Below are 20,203 nucleotides of genomic sequence, written 5' to 3' on the forward strand. Positions count from 1 at the left end.
TAAAGAGATCTCCTGTATTTCCCATTCTCTTGTTTTCTTCTATTTCTTTGTGGTACTCATTTAAGAGAACCTTCTTATCTCTCTTTGCTGTTCTCAGGAATTCTGCATTCAGTTTCTTTCCCTTTCCTTTTTTTCTTAACTATTTGTAAAACCTTAAGAGCCATCTTGCTTTCTTGCTCTTTTTTACCTTTGGGATTCTTTTTTGTTGTTGTTACTCCTAGAGAGTGTTGCAAGCTTCTGTCTATACAGTTCTTCAGGAACTCTGTCTACTGTATCTAATCTCTTAAATCTTTTGATCATCCCTCTTCATATTCATAAAGGATGTCATTTAGGTAATACCTATATGTTGTAATGGTTTTCCCTACTTGCTTCAATTTAAGTCTGAGTTTTGCAAAAAGAAGCTCAGGCAGCTCCAAGTCTTGTTTAACTGACTATTTAGAATTTCTTTATATAGTCTATTTTGACTACAAAGCATATAATCAATCTGATTTCAGTATTGACCATCTGGTGATGTTTGTGTGGAGAGTCATTTTTTGGATTGTTGAAAAAGAGTGTTTACTATAGCCAGTGAATTATCTTGAAAGAACTCTATTAGTCTCTGCCCTGCTTCATTTCATACTCTCATGCCAAACTTGCCTATTATTCCAATTATCTTTTGATTGCCTACTTTAACATTCCAATCCTCTATAATGAATGTGACATCTTTTTTGGATCTGATTTCTAGAATATGTTGTAAATCTTCATAGAATTGATCAACTTTGACCTCTTCAGGCTCAGTGGTTAGAGCACAGCATTATGTGATGTTGAATGGTTTGCTTTCAATTTGAACAGATATCATTCTGTCATTTTTGAGCTTATACCTGTAATGGGCAAAAAGGGGTTTTGATTGGGTGAATATTAAAAGGTTAGGTCACCAGGGGATTGAACAATTATCAATCCCCAATTAAGAATAACCTCAAGTTAGAATGACTTTTATGGAAGTTTATTTACAAAATATAGGAGAGAGTGGAAGTAGAGAGATGAGAAGAGGGTAGAATAAGAGATTTATATTTAAGTCTGGGCTTTCCTCCAGTAGGGCTTCAGAGGCCTAGCCAGAGCCTAAAAGTCAATTAACAAGGGTTTTAGCCACAAGGGAGTCTCCCATTCAAGGGAACCTCCCACAGGCTAGTAACTTTAGGGGAAGGTTAAAGGAGTCAGTCTTCTTTACTCACCACGTATAGTTCTAAGAGAGAGATTTAAGAGCAGTTTCACCAAGGTCTCAGGGTTCCAGGTCCAGCACTCCTCCAGGTCCCAGCAGTGAACAAGAAGAGCTAGAAGACTGAGCCCAGCTGACTGAGGAGCTCTTTTTAAAGGGGTCACTTACACGTCACTTCCTCTGCCTCCCTCCTAGTTTGCGTGTCCAATCACAAGAGACACTTCTCTTAGGACTGCCTAGGGGGCAGTCATTTGATTCTGATTCATCACCCACTCTATGGACCTCCCAGAATTGGAGGTGCTCTTACCTTTGGTGATTAAATCTAAAGATGGGCAGGTAGACTTAATCTAATTATCACATACCTCAGTACCACTTTTCTTACCCTTTTATTGACTATGAGAACTACTTCAATTCTTCTAAGGGTCTTTCCCATAGCAGTATATGTAATGGTCACCAAAATTAATTTCTGTCCATGTAAGTTTACTTACATGAAAAATGAACCACTTTCTTAGGATAACTCGATAACTCTTGGGCCACAAAGTTCATTCATTATATTCTAAAGTTTTATATAAATGGTTAGAGGTTTTAGCTGTTGGATAATTATCAGTAAATGTAGCTAGCAAATCCTTACTTGAACTTTAACCAGTCTAAATAAACATTCGAGAAATGTGTTTAACATAGCAAATGGTTTCATTCTTTACTGTAGTATGAAAAGGTACGGATATACCGAATGGATGGATCATATCGTTCTGTTGAACTAAAACATGGAAATAATACCACAGTACAGCAGATTATGGAAGGAATGCGTCTCTCGCATGAAACACAACAGTATTTCACTATATGGATCTGTTCAGAGAACCTCAGTAAGAAGAATTTTGTTATATTGTGAATATTGTTGATAACTTAAATTCAAAATAATGCTTTGTGGGGCTACTATATTACAAAATGAAAATCCAACATTTTCAAAATATTTCTAAAATCTTATAGCTTTATTTTGTTCTTTGAACCATCTCTTACTTGCCATTTCTTTTGTTCTGTGCTTATCCATTTTCTTAAGATTAGGTAAAATTTTTAATATTAGGAAGCTATCCATCTGTAAAATGGAGGAAATAAAATATAGTTAGTTATTACTGAGAAAAATTAGGCTTATGTTTGTATATTACAGATTTCTCAGAAGGAAAATACTCTTTTAGCATTATCATTTATTTAGCAGTAATTATATATGTCTTTTAGCATTATAGTTACTGAATAATCCTATAATCCCCTTGTTTAGGGAAGAGTTGATAGAAATGGAAGAAACAAGATTGCTTTTTCTTTTACAAGACACAGAATTTTGAAGTTGCATTAATATTGAATGAAATAAAGAGCTGAAAGTGAAAACTATCTCTTCCTGAAGAGATTGAGCTTTGTGCAGAAATTTTCAGAAGTTTTAAAGAAATGTCTTCTGACTAACAAGAAAATACAATCTAGTGTTTCTAAATCACTAGTAGAATGAGATTTTTTCATTTAGGTAAAACTTGGATTTAAAGGGAGAAAAAAATTTGAGTACAAAGAATGTGCTTACATGATCAGGAAGATGTGTTTTCCCTTTGAACAGTCTTATACTGAGTGTGTGTGCGTGTGTGTGTGTGTGTATATGCATGCACAGACTTATTCAAAGAGTCTGTATAAAATATGTAATAACATGCCAAACATTTTTCATATATTTTGTATATGTAAAGTGGTACTGCAAGAAAAATTTTCACTGCTTAAGATGTGAACCTAAGTGACACTCATGGAGGGAAAATACAGCACATTACTAAGATTATAGTTATTGATATTATTCATAATCAGATCATCTATCTGATATAAATGTCAGACCAAGTCCATTTTAAAAGTCAAAGTTTTTTTGGCTATATAGAAAATGCAAAAACATAATAACAAAATTTAGAATACTAGTAAATAAAAATATGGTTCACTGGGAAGAAATTATGATTCTTCATATTTTCAGTTACTATATTCAGAATGCAGACATATTGCTGTACACAAAAAAGACACAGATCATATTTCTAATTTTAAAATGAACCCTTAGGAAATCTCATTTTATCATATTTGCTAGCTGGCCCAGTCATCTGTAAATCAAGAGAAGATACCTTTCTTTTCATTTCTTTCCTTACCACATCACATTTTTTTCTCCCTGTGTTAGGAAAGCAAAGAACAAATTCTCTTCTTAGTTTTGCCACCCATGGCAGAGCTAGACAGCCAACTCAACAACAGCCCTGCTCATAGGGATAAACTTTGCAGGTATTTATTGAAGGCCTTTTGGGTGTGTATCCCCATCCTGGTGACCCCATTATTATTGCCTTCGTTCCTGCTGATAGATTAATCATGTAGCCCAGCACTCATGGGGAAAAAACAAGTCAAGTTAGCCTCCACAGCTGATAAATCAGGAAATGTACCAATTCAGTAAAAGTTTCTATAATTCTAAATCTTCAAGTAATAAGTGCCTTCTACCAAATTAATTAAGTTCAAAATCCCATAAAGAGTTTCACAGTTAATAATAGCTGACTCTTAGGGACTGCTTATATTTTTGTCTTATTTGAGCCTCACACCAAACCTGCGAGGTGTGTGTGTGTATATATATATATATAATATATGTATATATTATACATTTTATATATTGTTATAATTATATGTGTATATACACACAGATGGGTATTGTGTAGTCATTGTTTTATAGATGAAAAACTTAAGGCCCCAAAGAGGTAGAGGGGACATGACCCTGGTCACCCAGATAATGTTAACAACCCAGGATTTGAGTTCTCAAATCTAGCATTCTTTTTGCTACATCAAAGATTGCTTAAGGAAGACATCTGCTTTTAAAGACAGAAGCACCAAAGCTATTATCTAGATTTTCTGTTCTACCTATTTATATATGAAGTACCTTATGAAGTACTTTTCCATTTTTCCAATTTTCCATAGCCACATTTTTATTCATTTTCTATCAAAATACAGTTTTAAACTTGATTAGATTGAGCATATTTTTACCACAAAGGAAAAGTAATCAAAGTCTAATTGCTATGTGAGAGAAATAATTGAATTGGGTTAGATTGGTTATATAGTTAAAAGTACATTATATTGTGAATCCAAAGAACTGGGCCCTCGTTCCAGAGCTCTCACTTGAGCTCTGTGACTATGGACAACTCATTTCTCTTTCTTTACCTATAAAATGAGAGAGTGAGACTACATGATCTCTCTACAATCTAAAATTGATGATTCTTGTGAAATCTATCAATTGGAATATAATCAAAAGTGTTTTGAGGTAATTAAGGATTTTAGTTAAATTTCATAGATCTTACTTTGTTTTAAGACATTTTCAAATTATTCTTAAGATGGCATTAAAATGAAGCAACTCTATACTTAAATATTAATATCTAAAAAGAAAAGGATTGTCTCTTAATTTGTATGAATTTAGTATTTAGATGTAACTGTTTGCTTTGTAGTTCCTATGAATGGAGGTGATCGATTCACTATTGTGTAATTGTTTATAAGAGGAAAGTTGTTTTTTTCAGGCCTTCAGCTGAAGCCCTATCACAAACCCTTACAACATGTTCGCGACTGGCCAGAAATCTTGAATGAATTGACAAATCTAGATCCTCAAAGGGAAACACCGCAGCTTTTCCTAAGAAGAGATGTGAGACTTCCACTGGAAGTTGAGAGAAAGGTTTGCTTATACATCTTAATTTCAGTAATTCTGTTTGAATGGTTATATTGATTGATTACCGACTTCCATAGCACACTGTACCAGGTATGGAAAATTTACAGGAGCTAGCCAGAGATGCTTTGAGGTAGTTGGGTAAACAGAATATAAATATAGAATTAATACTTCCAAGTCCTTGAAAATAATTATGAAACTACCATATAAACAATTTATCAATTAATACAGTGCACACTGGTATAGATGTCCCAAGAACTTACAGAATAAAGTACCAATACTTTTTGTAGATCTGACCAGAGAATATTTCCTTGAGATAAGTTTTAAAGGGAAGACTAGGACAAAGATTAATGGATGTGAATAGATACTTTCTGGATGGAGGAAATTCTGTGTCTAAAAAACAGTCAAAATCTGTTTGCAGAGGATTCTTGACAGCCATTGGTTTTCTTCTCCATAGAAGAGAATCCCTCTTTATTAGTTAGGAGGTTAGCTAGATCGGTGTGGATGGTGTCTGTTTAGTGAACTGCCTCCTTGTTGGTCAGAGATTAGGATATGGAACAAGAAGCTGTTACATGTTTTTAAATAGAATTTTATAAATTAAGAATGCTGTTTTTAAAATAGCATTCAAGGAAGATTATTTTGACTGTTCTGTTTAGGGCAAAAGAAAAGCCTGATACTAAGATCCACAAGAAGGCAAATCAAGATGGGTAATGAGGGTCTGATTAAAGGTGGTGCCTATGGAAATGGAGTAACATCAGGGCAGCAAAAATGCAGCCCAGATTTCTTCATCTCTTTTCTAAAGATATTTCCATTAAAACATTTCTTTTTTGCAAGTAGAGTAAAAAAAAAATCAGGCCATAAAAGTTTCACTACCTTTCCATACTTAAAAAAATTACTCTCATATTGCTGCCCAAGAGAGTATTATTTACACATAAAGACAGATATATCAGCAGTGTTCAAAAATCCTCATGTCATCTCTGAAAAACTGTCAGCTTTTGACTAGAGAAACAAAATAAGAAGTTTCATAGATATATGGAAATCATACATAATCTAGAAATTTCAATCTTTTTTCCTACCAGAGCTGCTAAGTATGATTTTTTAAGAGTTTTTAATTACAGTGGGAGGAAGAAGCAGAAGATGACATGGATAATCCATAAATTACTTAAATTTATCCCCGGTTAAGAGCGAAATTGAATTACTTAATTGTTATGGCTTACATTGTCTGATTTTACATTGTTGATATATATCTATAGTTTTTTAATTCAGTAAGCATTTATTAAGCTCTTGCTATGTGCCAGGCACTCTGGTGGAAAGCTCTGGGTATATAGAGATAAAGATGAAACAGGCCCTGCCCTTAAGAAGTTTGCATTCTGATAAACGCTCATACTTGTAGAGCACCTTTATATGCATTTGGATGTTAAGAATGGGAGGCCAGGAAAAAGACCAGGAAAGGTTTTGTGTGAAAGGAAAAGCCTGAGGTCTGTAAGAGGGCCTGAGATTCCAAAAGGCCTTGAAGGTAAAAGACAGAAGGCATTCCAGAGATGAGAGAAAGCCCATGTAAAGTTACAGAGTCAGCAAATTTAAAATATGTGTGTATACAGTGATATGTACATATGTTCATATTTAAAACACTTTTTCATATAGACTATTAACATTAGCTAAGCTAATAATAGCTTAGACACTATGCTAAGTGCTTTCCAATTTTTATCTCGTTTAGTCCCCACAACAACTTTGGTTGTAAGTGCTGTTGTTATTCATGTTTATCAGATGAGGAAACAGAGGCAGACTGTTTAAATGATTTTTCCCTGAGTCACATGGCTAGTTAGTATCTGAGACCATATTTGAACTCAGGATTTCCTGTTCTAGGTCCAGCACTCTGTGCACCACCAGCTACCTAGATAAAAGTATTTCAAACGAATGGATATTTAAATTTGTTAGTACAGTATAAAAACAACCATTATTTTGACTATTATAAATGACAATCTTTGTGAAATATTTAAGTTTCGCCTATTTTGAAGAATAAAAAAGAAATATTTCTACAGCTGACTTAATAATACATTTAGAAACTCTAAAGCTTTAATGATAGGCAAAGCACAAATATGATGTCATGTTAGAAAAGCAGAGCGAAAGCATTGGGATGAATTTACATGTTGGAAATCATCCATATTTGTAACCTCATTGTTCATTTCACTAGCAATAACTCACTCACGTTCAAATTGTAACTTTATCTTTTCCCCATTAAGAGAGTGAAAAGTTATGCTGACTTTGTAGTAAGAAAACATAGTATGTTAATCATATTATTTTTCCTCATTAAGATTGAAGACCCACTGGCCATTCTTATTCTCTTTGATGAAGCCAGATACAATTTGCTGAAAGGCTTTTATACATCTCCTGATGCCAAGTTGATAACACTGGCAAGTCTACTGCTGCAGATAGTTTATGGGAATTATGAAAGTAAAAAACACAAACAAGGTTTCCTCAAGTAAGTGCTTAAATAACATTATTATGTAGTGATATACCAATTAAATTAAACATATTCCAGTTGCTATTAATAATTTCCATAAGCACTTTTTAAGAAATTGGTTTGGTACAGAATTATGTGGCTTTATGGACTAGACCAACTAAATACCCATTGGAGTTTAGGCAGTGTCTGCCATGGTGGCAGAGGTGGGGTGAGGCGGTGCCTAGGGACCTATCGACAGAAGTGAATAGTAGTGTTAGCAGTCATCTGTCAAGTATTCCCCATGTTTCAGGCACTGTACTTATATATTAGGACTACAAAGGAAAAAATGGAAGATTACATTTTATAGGATTTTTTTTACATTCCATTTAGCTATTCAGCTTGAAGTTAATGTTTTCTTCCTGAAATCTTAATCATACATTTAACAGAATCATTGTACTCTGCTGTTTAAATTATTTACTTAACATGTGTTGGTATGTTTGTTATAGTGAAGAAAATCTAAAATCCATAGTTCCAGTCACCAAATTGAAAAGTAAGGCCCCTCACTGGACAAACAGAATACTTCATGAATACAAGGTAAACACTTATTAGAAATATTTAAAACTCTTATCTATAATACTTAGTATCTTATTAAATTGGAATTTTAAAATATTTTTCTTAATCTTATAACTAAAAAATGAAAGGAATCTATTGATGCTGTTCCTGAAACTGAGATAAACTGTGGGGAAAATAGGTTTTTGTTTTTTAATACTGTAAGTCTGTTTCACAAGAATTAAATAGAAGTGATTAATGGGTTAGAGCAGTGATGAGCAAACTTTTTAAAGAGGAGGCCAAAGGAAAGGAAATGCTCATCTGTCAGTCTGTTTCTGAGGCAACTCTTTCCAAGTGTCATTGTATTATATCCTACTCATTGTATTCGTCAGATTAGGAATAATGTCCCATGAGGCCAGATAGAACATTTCAGGGGGCCGCATCTGGCCTGCTGGGTGTAGTTTGCCCATCACTGGATTAGAGGGTCTTAGGTTTAAAGCTGAAAGGGACCTCACAGGTATCTAGTTGAACCCTGTCATTTGACATATCAATTATATTGCTTTGTTGGAGAGGATATCCCCACCAATCAAATCCATGACCCCATCAATATAAATATCTTAGAAGGAAATATGTTTTTAGATATGAAGTAACTTTTCTTATATTTCTCTTAAAATTTATTGTTAGAAAAGAACAGTTCTGGGTCATTATTAGGTGATCTAAAACCAAAATCTGAGTAAATCTTCAAAACACTAATGAGTTTTTCAAATTAAAATAGTCCTGGTTATGTGAAATTACTTTCTTTATGGCAGTGTAATGTGGTGGTTAGAACTGTGGAATTTAATTAATTAATTTTTAAGCCTCTACCTTCCATCTTAGAATCACTGCTGTATATTGGTACTAAGACAGAAGAGCAATAATGGCTAGGCAATGGGGGTCAAGTGACTTGCCCAGGGTCACACAGCTAGGAAGTGCCTGAGGCCAGATTTGAACCTAGGACCTCCCATCTTTAGGTCTGGCTCTCAATCCACTGAGCCACCCAGCTGCCCCTGGAATTTAATCATTATTTACTCTTCTTCCCCTCTTCATTTCTGCTTCTAGAATCTTAGTACAAGCGAGGGTGTCAGTAAGGAAATGCACCACCTTCAGCGCATGTTCTTACAGAATTGCTGGGAAATTCCTACATATGGAGCTGCCTTTTTTACAGGACAAGTATTTACAAAAGCAAGTTCCAGCAGCCATAAAGTCATTCGGGTTTATGTAGGAGTGAACATAAAAGGACTACATCTCCTCAATATGGAAACTAAGGTAATATTCAGTCAGTTGTTTTTGACAGTTCTTGTGAAGTAGGACCTACCTTTCTTGCCAGTTAAAACAGTAAATAGGCTAACTTAAAAAAATCCCAATATCACCCAATAAAGGCTTAAGCTTTGAAGAATGTCAAATCATTTACCAGTCTTAGCATTTTTCCCATGAGGCAAAGAAAGCTAATTTTTAGAATACACATCATGAAGCTCTAAATTTAGTCATTGCACATGCCTATTTCTAATTAATAGCACCATCATCTTTTATAAGAAATCCTTTCAATTTGTTTTTTGATTTCTTTAATCACAAATATATTTAAAGGAAAATATTGTTTTGCCTTTGACGCTAAAGTAGGAAGTAGATAATTTAATTAAAACCAAAGTTTTAAGAACTAGTTTTAAATTCTTTACATAATTTAGCTCTGTCTAGGAAGAGAACTTTTATCAAATTAGTTTATAGTAGCAGTTTGATGTTTGGAGAGAAAGGAGAGAAAGAATTCCAAATAAGCCAGTTTTCCAGATAAATGAAATCTGTTCCCAGAAGTGATATATCTTTTAATTTTTAAAATGCCCACTTAAAAAAATGGAAACCTTTCTAAAATGATGTCAAGTTTTTAGTGTATAGAAGTTGTCCTTCTTAAACAGAATATACTAGGTATGATTTAACCTTTTCCTGCTGTTCAAGGATTGTCAGTTGTTTTGTTTTTACTCTCATACTGCTCTAAATGCATTTTTTTTTTTCAAGAGGCCTATTCGGATGCTGCCTTGTTGCAGAAAGACACCTCTGAGTTCCCAAAGGCTGAATCTGTTTCAGGGATACAGACAGACTCTGGCAGGTCTGCCAAGGCCTATTAATGGCTTGTATGTCTTTTGTTTGGATACCAACCCTGCAAAGTTTGGACAGTTTGATAGCCTGGGTATCCACAGAGTGATAAGTACTTCAGCTTTAATAGCTTTTAAAAGACTGCTTATTAATCCACAAGAGGATTGTAGTCTTTATCATGCAAAATTTATCACTTTAGAACTCTATTTAGAATGTAGATGGAAGTATAGCAAGGTGCCGGTATAGAGGGAGAATTAGTTCTGACTTTAGGCATTTCTTTGGAGCTTTTTTCTAGGAAAAAGTCCATGATGGTGGTAGGCCACCAGTCTCAGTTTTAAATATAAATTAAAGAATGTACATTTAATAACTTTTTTAATCAGTTTCAAATAGCTAACTTTCTGTAAAAATTATTATTAAAGCAAAGGCCAAAATGGTCTTCTCCAAAATGGTTAGCTCATCTTTCAGAACTGATTTTTCTGCTGTTTTTAGGGAATTGTTAAGGGGAGGAAGGGGCCTTAACTATTTATTCCATGGTATTTCAGTACTTAAGAATACTCATGGGGGGGGGGGGGGCAGCTGGGTAGCTCAGTGGATTGAGAGCCAGGCCTAGAGACGGAAGGTCCTAGGTTCAAGTTCGGCCTCAGACACTTCCCAGCTGAGTGACCCTGGGCAAGTCACTTAACTTCCGTTGCCTACCCTTAGCACTCTTCTGCCTTGGAGCCAATACACAGTATTGACTCAAAGAAGGAAGGTAGGGTTTAAAAAAAATTAAAAAAAAATAGTCATGCTACACATAATGCATAAGTAATGACACATACGTTAAAAGGGACATAGAATTTTCATAAACTAATCATTTTAAGTTCACTAAAATAGCAAAATGTATCCCATTGTTACCTTTGCATTCTAACATTGTGATCAAAGAATCCTTGTGGCTCTTTAGAAAAACAGTTAATGTCAAAGGGATAAACTATTAATCCTACAGAAAGGAAAGCATGCTTTTTTTTTTCCAGTGTACTTTCTCCTAAAAATCAGTGATCAAATGAATATTTCTTGTTAATATGTCCATTTCTTAGAATTAATAATTTAAAGATCACTTTTAAAATTAATTAATTTTTTTCAGTTACATGTAGAAACAAATTTTTTTTAATATTTAAATATTTTTTTTTAGAAAAATTTTTCATGATTACATGATTCATGTTTTTACTTTCCCCTTACCCCAGCCCCCAACTCCACCCCCTCGCCCCCTCCCATAGCCAACACACATTTCCACTGGTTTTAACATGTGTCATCAATCAAGGCCTATTTCCAAATGGTTGATAGTTGCATTGGTGTGGTAGTTTCGAGTCTACATCCCCAATCATGTCCGCCTCAACCCATGTGTTCAAGCAGTTCTTTTTCTTCTGTTTCCACTCCTGCAGTTCTTCCTCTGAATGTGGGTAGCATCTTTACCATAAATCCCTCAGAATTGTCCTGGGTCATTGTATTGCTGCTAGTACAGAAGTCCATTACATTCTATTTTACCACAGTATATCAGTCTCTGTGTACAATGTTCTTCTGGCTCTGCTCCTTTCACTCTGCATCAGTTCCTGGAGGTCTTTCTAGTTCACATGGAATTCCTCCAGTTCATTATTCCTTTGAGCACAATAGTATTCCATCACCAGCATATATCACAATTTGTTCAGTCATTCCCCAATTGAAGGGCATACCCTCATTTTCCAGTTTTTTGCCACCACAAAAAGCACAGCTATAAATATTTTCATACAAGTCTGATGATCTCTTTGGGGTACAAACCCAGCAATGGTATGGCTGGATCAAAGGGCAGGCATTCTTTTATAGCCCTTTGGGCATAGTTCCAGATTGCCATCCAGAATGGTTGGATCAGTTCACAACTCCACCAGCAATGCATTAATGTCCCGATTTTGCCACATCCCCTCCAGCATTCATTACTCTCCCCTTCTTTCATTTTAGCCAATCTGCTAGGTGTGTGGGTGATACCTCATAGTTGTTCTGATTTGCATCTCTCTAATTATTAGAGATTTAGAACACTTTCGCATGTGCTTATTGATACTTTTGATTTCTTTATCTGAAAATTGCCTATTCATGTCCCTTGCCCATTTATCAAGTGGGAAATGGCTTGATTTTTTTATACAATTGATTTAGCTCCTTGTATATTTGAGTAATTAGACCTCTGTCAGAGTTTTTTGTTATAAAGATTTTTTCCCAGTTTGTTGTTTCCCTTCTGATTTTGGTTGCATTGTTTTTGTTTGTACAAAAACTTTTTAATTTAATAGAATCAAAATTATTTATTTTACATTTTATAATTTTCTCTAACTCTTGCTTGGTTTTAAAATTTTCCCTTTCTCATAGATCTGACAGGTATGCTATTCTATGTTCACCTAATTTTCTTAGTTTCCTTCTTTATATTCAAGTCATTCACCCATTCTGAATATCTTGGTGTAGGGTGTGAGATATTGATCTAAACCTAATCTCTCCCATATTGTTTTCCAATTTTCCCAACAGTTTTTGTCCAATTGTGGATTTTTGTCCCAAAATTTGGGCTCTTTGGGTTTATCATATACTGTCTTGCTGACGTCACTTACCCCAAATCTATTCCACTGATCCTCCCTTCTGTCTCTTAGCCAGTACCATACCGTTTTGATGACTGCTGTTTTATAGTATAGCTTAATATCTGGTACTGCTAGGACCCCTTCCTTCACTTTTTTTTTTCATTATTTCCCTTGATATTCTTGGTCTTTTGTTCTTCCAGATGAACTTTGTCATAGTTTTTTCCAATTCAGTAAAAAAGTTTTTTGATAGTTTGATAGGTATGGCACTAAATAGGTAAATTAATCTGGGTAGAATGGTCATTTTTATTATGTTAGCTCGTCCTACCCATGAGCAATCAATGTTTTTCCAATTGTTTAGATCTAGTTTTAATTGTTTGGAAAGTGTTTTGTAGTTGTTTTCATATAATTCCTGTGTTTTTTTTGGTAGATAGATTCCTAAGTATTTTATATTGTCTAGAGTGATTTTAAATGGTGTTTGTAGAAACAATTTTTGACAATTGTTTTCTGACGCTTTAATATTTAGATTTTCTCCCTTCCTTTCCCCACTCCCTGAAGTAGTAAGTAATCTGATAGGTTATACCAATGTTTTCATGTATTACATATTTCTTCTGTCATGACAGAAGACACATATAACATATGTAGTAAAATACTCTTGAAGGAAATAAAGTAGAAGATGGCTTGCTTTGATTTTTTGTTGGCCAGGGATAGCATTTTTCAAACCGGGTCCCTTGCAGACATCTTGGGAACCTGCTTTGCTGATAACAGTTTATTTCTTCACAGTTGATAATCAATTTTTTCCAGTACTATATACATTGGTTTCCTGGTTCTGCTCACTTCAGTTTGCATGTATTCATACAAGTTAAAAATCACTTACATGCAGCCATTGATCTAATCACAATAGATGACAAAACAATATAATGCTTTCTATTTCTCACCTCATATAAGTCTTTTTTTAACTGTAGAACTTACTGTGGAATAGCATGGTCTTTATTATAATCAAATACTTGGGCCTGATAGAGCTGCTTTGGCTATCACCAGTAATATCATCCGAAATCAATGACCATTTCTGATTTTGTCACAGACTTTACTCATTAGCCTCAAGTATGGTTGCTTTATGTGGCAGCTGGGAGATGCTGATACCTGCTTTCAAATTCACAGTCTGGAAAATAAAATGAGCTTCATAGTACACACCAAACAGGTAGGCATTGATGTTGGATAGAACCAAATGACCATATTTGTTAAAGCCCATTCTTTTTCAAGTAAAATGATATTTTAAGAAGAACCCTCGATATAATTGCTTAAAGTAATGGCATGTTTAAAAAGCCAAGGGAGAGGCAACCTTTCTTTAAACCCATGGAGCTCTATCCTTTTTAAGACAAGGCAAGCCTGGAGCTTGCCTTTAACTCCTTTTAATTCCATTTATCTTTTTTTTTTTAACCTTTACCTTCCTTTTACAATCAATACTGTATATTGGTTCTGAGGCAGAAGAATGATAAGAGCTAGGCCATGAGGATTAAATCGTTTGAGGCCAGATTTGAATCCACAAACACCAGTCTCCGGGCCTCAGTCTCAATCCACTGAACCCCATCAAACCTTTAACTTCATCCATCTGGGCCACTTTTCATAGATAATAGTCACTGAGTTGCCCCATAAAGCTTTCTCCTAGGTAGCAGGATGCTCTCAAAGGATTGAGGAATGTTATCTTGCCATAGATGTACATTATACATTTGACTTATGATCAACTCTATGTTGTTGTTGAGTCATTTCAGTCATTTCTGACTCTTTATGACCCCATTTGGGGTCTTTTGGAACAAAGATCCTTCAATGGTTTGCCATTTCTTCCTCCAGGCTCACTTTTACAGGGGAGGAAACTGAGGCCAACAGGGTTAAGTGACTTGCCTGGAGTCACACATCTAGTATGTGTCTTGAGGCCAGACTTGAACTCAAGAATTTGAGTCTTTCTGACTCCAGACCCTGTGCTCTATCCATTGTACCACGGTTTCCCACAGAGACTTTAAGAATAAGATGAGAAATGGCTTGGCATTACCCCCACTGAGCATACTAACTTTATACTAACATCTTATTTTATAGGCAGGTCTGGTTGTAAAACTGCTCTTGAAGCTTAATGGACAGTTAATGCCTAGTGAAAGAAATGAATGAAAGGCAAGAAAAATGATTCTGAAGGAGTCCTGTGAACACAGATTTCTTTCACTGAAACATTTCCCAAAATATCAGCTTTATCAAGATATGATATTTAGTCTTGTATTATGTATGTATATTTCTCATTTTGTACAGAATCTGTTACTTTGTGGAATTGTGTAACATACTGATTTTTTATTCTCCAAATATGCTATTCTAATTTTGACACCAAAAATATTGTTAGCAAATACATTAGATAAATGAAATTCTAAATTTTACAAAGAAATTTCTTATAGCTATTAAAGAATTTAGAATGTAGTTATAACAAATTAAAACTTACTTTTAAAGAACTTTTTAAAGTATTATTTCAAAAAGATACTTGAAATTTAAAAGCTTAATGAAATAAAATGTATTTTCTATATATAAACCATGTAACAGTATTATTGAGAACATTTTAGTGTAATCTGAAAATTTTGTAACCTTTTTCCAGAACTTTGGTTAAAAACTATATCTAGCTCCTAAGGTGTTTGAATTTATTTTCCTCCCTTGAATCCAGAGAAGAATTTTGCTGGTTGTTTTAAAATTAAGTGCAAATTTTTGTAAATGATGGTCACTGGATGGTCAATAGTTGTATCTTATTTGTATCTGAATTATTTTTATGAATTAATTGTTCTTTTTTGGTGCAAAATAAGTATATCATCAGAAAGTTAGTTACTTAATTCAGTTAATTCTTATGTGGAAGTTGAATTTGATTCTGTTAACTTAGAAACTGTAGTCTTTCAACAACTAAAAAACAGTAGTTCCAAGGCAATAATGTTAGGGTTAGTTGTTCTGCAGAATTTGAATACACAGGCTTTCTCTCTGTCTGTCTTGGCCTCTCACAAACATACACACACACACACACACACACACACACACACACACACACACACACACACAAGCATGCGTTTATATAACCTCTTTTTTTCAAAGTAAATTTTATTTTTTTTTAAACCCTTAACTTCTGTGTACTGGCTCATAGGTAGAAGAGTGGTAAGGGTGGGCAGTGGAGGTCAAGTGACTTGCCCAGGGACACACAGCTGGGAAGTGTCTGAGGCTGGCTTTGATCAAAGTAAATTTTAAAGTAATGTCTGATACTCAGAAATGATTAAGAAATGGCTTGAGTAAAGCTTATTAATGCAATAGTTTGGGGGTAATAACAATTTTGAATTTTCAGAGGAGAAACAGAGTCTATATAATTTCTTAATATGGCCCTGGTATATTCTCATTCAACAGATGTTTATTGGTACATTCAGATCAAATTAAGGATTACAGTTAAGTGTTATAGAGATATAATCTGTGACCTTGCCCTAAAGGACCATAACATATTACAAGATTATATAAGTTTGTAAAACAAAGAAATTTACTTTGAATAGTTTGTGTGCATACAGTAAAGTAGAGGAGAACATTCTGAGGCTGAACTTTAAACAGAGGTACAAAGGTGTCAAATTTAAAAGTGATGCAAAGAGTTAGTAAGTTATTTGGCTCAAATGAAAGGTTTGTCTGATAGTGAACCTTGTAGAAATCAAGTGCCCAAACTGCAGCCCTCACACTGCATGTGAGCCCAGATATGGGAGGGAGGAAGCTCTCCATTGGGCTGCTGGGCAGAGGGGCAGGAGCAGCTCCCTCCAGCATGCTCCGGCACACATCCATTGGTTCACCAACATGGGTCTAGGGTACTATTGGGATGTTAAAGGTGCTTAAGGTATTTAAATACATGTTTCTCAATAACTTCAAAATGTTATTCAAGTGTTCCATTATGTAAAATATTGAAAGCCATACTTATAAAATCATACAACATAATAAATAATTTTCTTATAAAAGATTCAAATATCTTCTTGCATATTCCCATTTATTAATGTTCTTTAGTATTCTTACATATTTACATATTTTTACATATTTCTATATGTAAAAAACAAAAATACAGAAAATTTTCTGGAATCTCAATAAAACAACTGTAAGTGGTCATTTGGTTGGTTAGTATGTTAACATGAAGACATGTTTCTTTGTTAATTATTGTGTCTTAATATTAAAGCAGTTTAAAGTGCATAAAATTATGTATTTTAGTTTCCATTGGTATTGAACCAAGGAGTTGAACCACATCGATAGATCCCACCCCAAAATGAGATCTTTGAAAAGAAAAAATATGTCTACAATTGAAGAAGATTTGCTTAAATTTTACATGTAAGGCCCAATCAATGTTCAACCCTTGTTAGCCAATGCATATCTTCTGGCCATTTATTCCAAATCCTCTAAAAACTGGTATGTGATGGGACAAGGAGGGTAATTGCTTGGTGGGGGTAATGCCAAGCCAGTTCTCATCTTATTCCTAAAGTCTCTGCAGGAAATTGAAGATTGACTTCACTACACTCAACCCTCTACTTTGTGCCTAGGACTGTGCTTGGTAAACACTGTAGATCCAAGTACCAAGAATGATACAACAAACTTACATTTTAATGGAAGAAGGGGAAAAGTACATATAAAAATGAACGCAGCATAAAGTTAATAATTATGTATACAGTCTGCTGCTCTTCAGTCGTTTTTCAGTTGTGTCTGACTCTGTGATCCCATTTGGGGTTTTCTTAGCAAAGATACTAAAGCGATTTGCCATTTCCTTCTCTAGCTCATTTAACAGATGAAGAAACTGGGGCAAACAGGGTGACTTATCCAAGGTCACACAGCTAGTAAGCATCTGAGGCTGGTTGAACCCAGGAAGATGAGTCTTCTTGCCACAGCCAACTGCTTATGTGCAACCTTAAACCTATCCCTTCTTTTCTCCTTCAGACTGCCCCTGCTCTCATTCTCTCTCTTTAGTCTCTCCATATCTACTTTCTCTTTCCCTGGTGTTTACAAGGGGCCCCACATCTACCCTGTTCTTAAAAATTTATTTGATCTATTATCCCATGTCTCACTTCTGCACTATCTGCTACCATAGACTCTCTGCTATCTGGCTTCTGATCTTATAATCCAACTTAAATATTTCCCTCCTAAATCTAATGATCTCTTAATTACTAAATCAAATGACTTCTTGTCAAACCTCAACTTCTTGACCTCTGCAGCATTCATCATCGTTAATAATAACCTCCTCCAGGATCCTTTCTCCTTTCTTGGTCTTCAGGACACTGATCAGGCTTTAGTCTTTCTTGAGCTCCATTTCCGTGATACCAGTTGCCCTTTGGACGTCATGAATTGGATGTCCTATGGACAGTACAAAACAGAACTTTACCCCCAAACCCCTTTCTTGAGCTTTTCTATTAATGTCAAAGACACTACCATCCTCAAAATCACACAGACTTAGGACCTTGATGCTGTCTTTGAATCTTCATTCTCACCTCATATCTAGTCTGTTGCCAAATCTTGACATTTTTACTTTGACAACATCTTTGATTTCAGGGGGAATCAAAACTATTAGAATTTTGGTAAATAGCAAATTCACTTTACCCTGTTTGCCTCAATTCCCTCACCTATAAAATAAGCCAGAGAAGGAAATGGCAAACCACTCAAATATCTCTGCCGAGAAAACCCCAAATGGAGTCAAGAAGTCAGACATGACTGAACAACTAAATGAAAAAACAACAAAATGAAAAATTATCTAGTACTAACTAAAATTCAGAGAGGAATACAGGAAAAGATCAAAGCTAGGCTAAGCTTTGAAGAGTGTATCAGGATTGAGCTAGGCAGAGAGCTATAGGACTAGCATATACCAAATTGGAGAATATGAGTTTGATGTGTATGTACAGAGGATGCTTGTCAGGCATAGGTGGGCAGGATGAGTCACAATGACCACGTAAAGGTAAAGGAAGTTGAGGCTAAAAAACTTCTAAGTTCCAACTCATGCAGTCTTGATTCTTGATTGGCAGTAAGATGTAGCTCCTCAATAGAGAGGTGGTCATTTATAGATGTGGAACAAGGCAGGCATCCCTTATCAGTTATGGGCAAGCTGATCAGTTTTAACAATGCTTTGCTATAAACAGGATTTTACTGAAAAGTGATAGCGATGTTTTAAAAAAAAAGAAAGAAAAATCTGCCAAGTGATGGGGAAGCCAAGTCTTACCATATGGATAATTCAAGAGCCTTAATTAAATATCCAAATAAAATCTAGGATTTAATTATTTTGACTAGACCCTTGCTTATTTTCAAATTTTTGGTGTTAGAAACTTTATTGTTCTTAGCAAAATATAAAGATAATAAAGTTTTTACAAACTTTATTGGGAGAGTAAACTGAGGGAGCAATCTGCTATATTAAATTGTAGAGCCACAACTCAATAAGATTTATGAAAAAAAAGTGTTTCAGATTTACATTATCCAAAGTACAAACAGAAAACAGGAACAGTGGGATAAATTTGAACAACCTTCTTAGATAAAGATTTAGAAATTGCCATTGAGTGTTAGGCTGTATCTTTAAAGGTATCTCTGAATTCATATCTCTTTTTTTTCCCCCAAGGTGGTCAAATCTGTCTGCTATTGCCTCTTAAAGAGAGAGAGGAATTGAGAAGACTTCTGCTCTTAAAGAGACAGAGTGATATTACTTAACTTCCTCTAAACTCCGAAACTCTGCTCCTAAGGAGACAAGTGAAATTAAGAAATTCCTAATAACAAAGGGCAAAAGTAAAATTTAGATTCCCCTTTGGTGGCAACTACCCTAGGCCACTTGTCAATATAGTTTTAATAAAAGCTTAAGGAAACTGGAATGTTAGCACCTGAAAGGAAAAAAGAAACCTGTTCATATCCTAAAAAGTAGCAAAAGGATAAAATGTGGACAGCTTAAAAAGGAAAAAGATAAGTTCCAAGAAGCACCAGAAGTAACATTTTTTAAAACTGCCCAGTTAAAAAGAATATAATTCAAAACACTAGTAAATTATGAGGTCTTATATCCTGATTTAGAAACCAGTAATTAGCAAGTCCATATAAGCATATAGCACTATCTTTTTAGAACTACAAATAAAGTAATAATAATGATGATGGCCTTTTCTAAATCCTATTGCTCACATATACTACAAATTATTAATTTTAGATTTTTGAAGGAAGAAAGAAGTGAACCAAAACAAAACTTAAACTATGGGGACTTTGGAGACTTGAATCAGAAAGCAAATTAAAATAAGTAATCTGAAATGGGGTTACTCTTCAGGCTTCCGGTAGATTATGAAACAAAACTCCTAGATTATGAAACAAAACTCCCTGAGAAAATGCAGGTGTGATTTGCAAATTTCAGTCTAAGTTATTATTAATAAGTCCATTGGGTAAAACTCACATGAGGCCTTTTTAGCTATCATGGGATGGGAAAAGTTCATTGTTAGTATCAAATTTGATTATAGAATTTTTTTTTGGTTTTTCATCAAGAGATTATAAAGAATTTGCAGTAATTTTATTTGTTTGCCTGTTTCTTCATTTATATTTTATTTTTTTTAATATTTTCCCATAGTTACATGTTTCATGTTCTTTCCCTCTCCCCC

At 34.6% G+C, this 20,203-nt stretch overlaps 1 protein-coding gene across 2 annotated transcripts in view; it reads left to right on the forward strand.

The window, feature by feature from the left end:
• LOC123248492 (krev interaction trapped protein 1) overlaps positions 1-20,203 on the forward strand; it is an 89,383-nt gene that overhangs the window by 27,471 nt on the left and 41,709 nt on the right. Inside the window, exons 11-17 of one of the 2 annotated variants that reach the window (XM_044677281.1) lie at positions 1,902-2,058; positions 4,747-4,898; positions 7,205-7,371; positions 7,839-7,926; positions 8,980-9,186; positions 13,654-13,770; positions 14,664-14,932. In XM_044677281.1, the coding sequence (XP_044533216.1) occupies positions 1,902-2,058; positions 4,747-4,898; positions 7,205-7,371; positions 7,839-7,926; positions 8,980-9,186; positions 13,654-13,770; positions 14,664-14,732 (957 nt within the window). In that variant the 3' untranslated portion in view covers positions 14,733-14,932. Of the gene's footprint in view, positions 1-1,901; positions 2,059-4,746; positions 4,899-7,204; positions 7,372-7,838; positions 7,927-8,979; positions 9,187-13,653; positions 13,771-14,663; positions 14,933-20,203 lie in introns of those variants that run through there. The other variant, XM_044677282.1, reaches the window with a different exon arrangement.

This window comes from Gracilinanus agilis, chromosome 5, assembly GCF_016433145.1.
Source record: "Gracilinanus agilis isolate LMUSP501 chromosome 5, AgileGrace, whole genome shotgun sequence".
NCBI lineage: Eukaryota > Metazoa > Chordata > Mammalia > Didelphimorphia > Didelphidae > Gracilinanus > Gracilinanus agilis.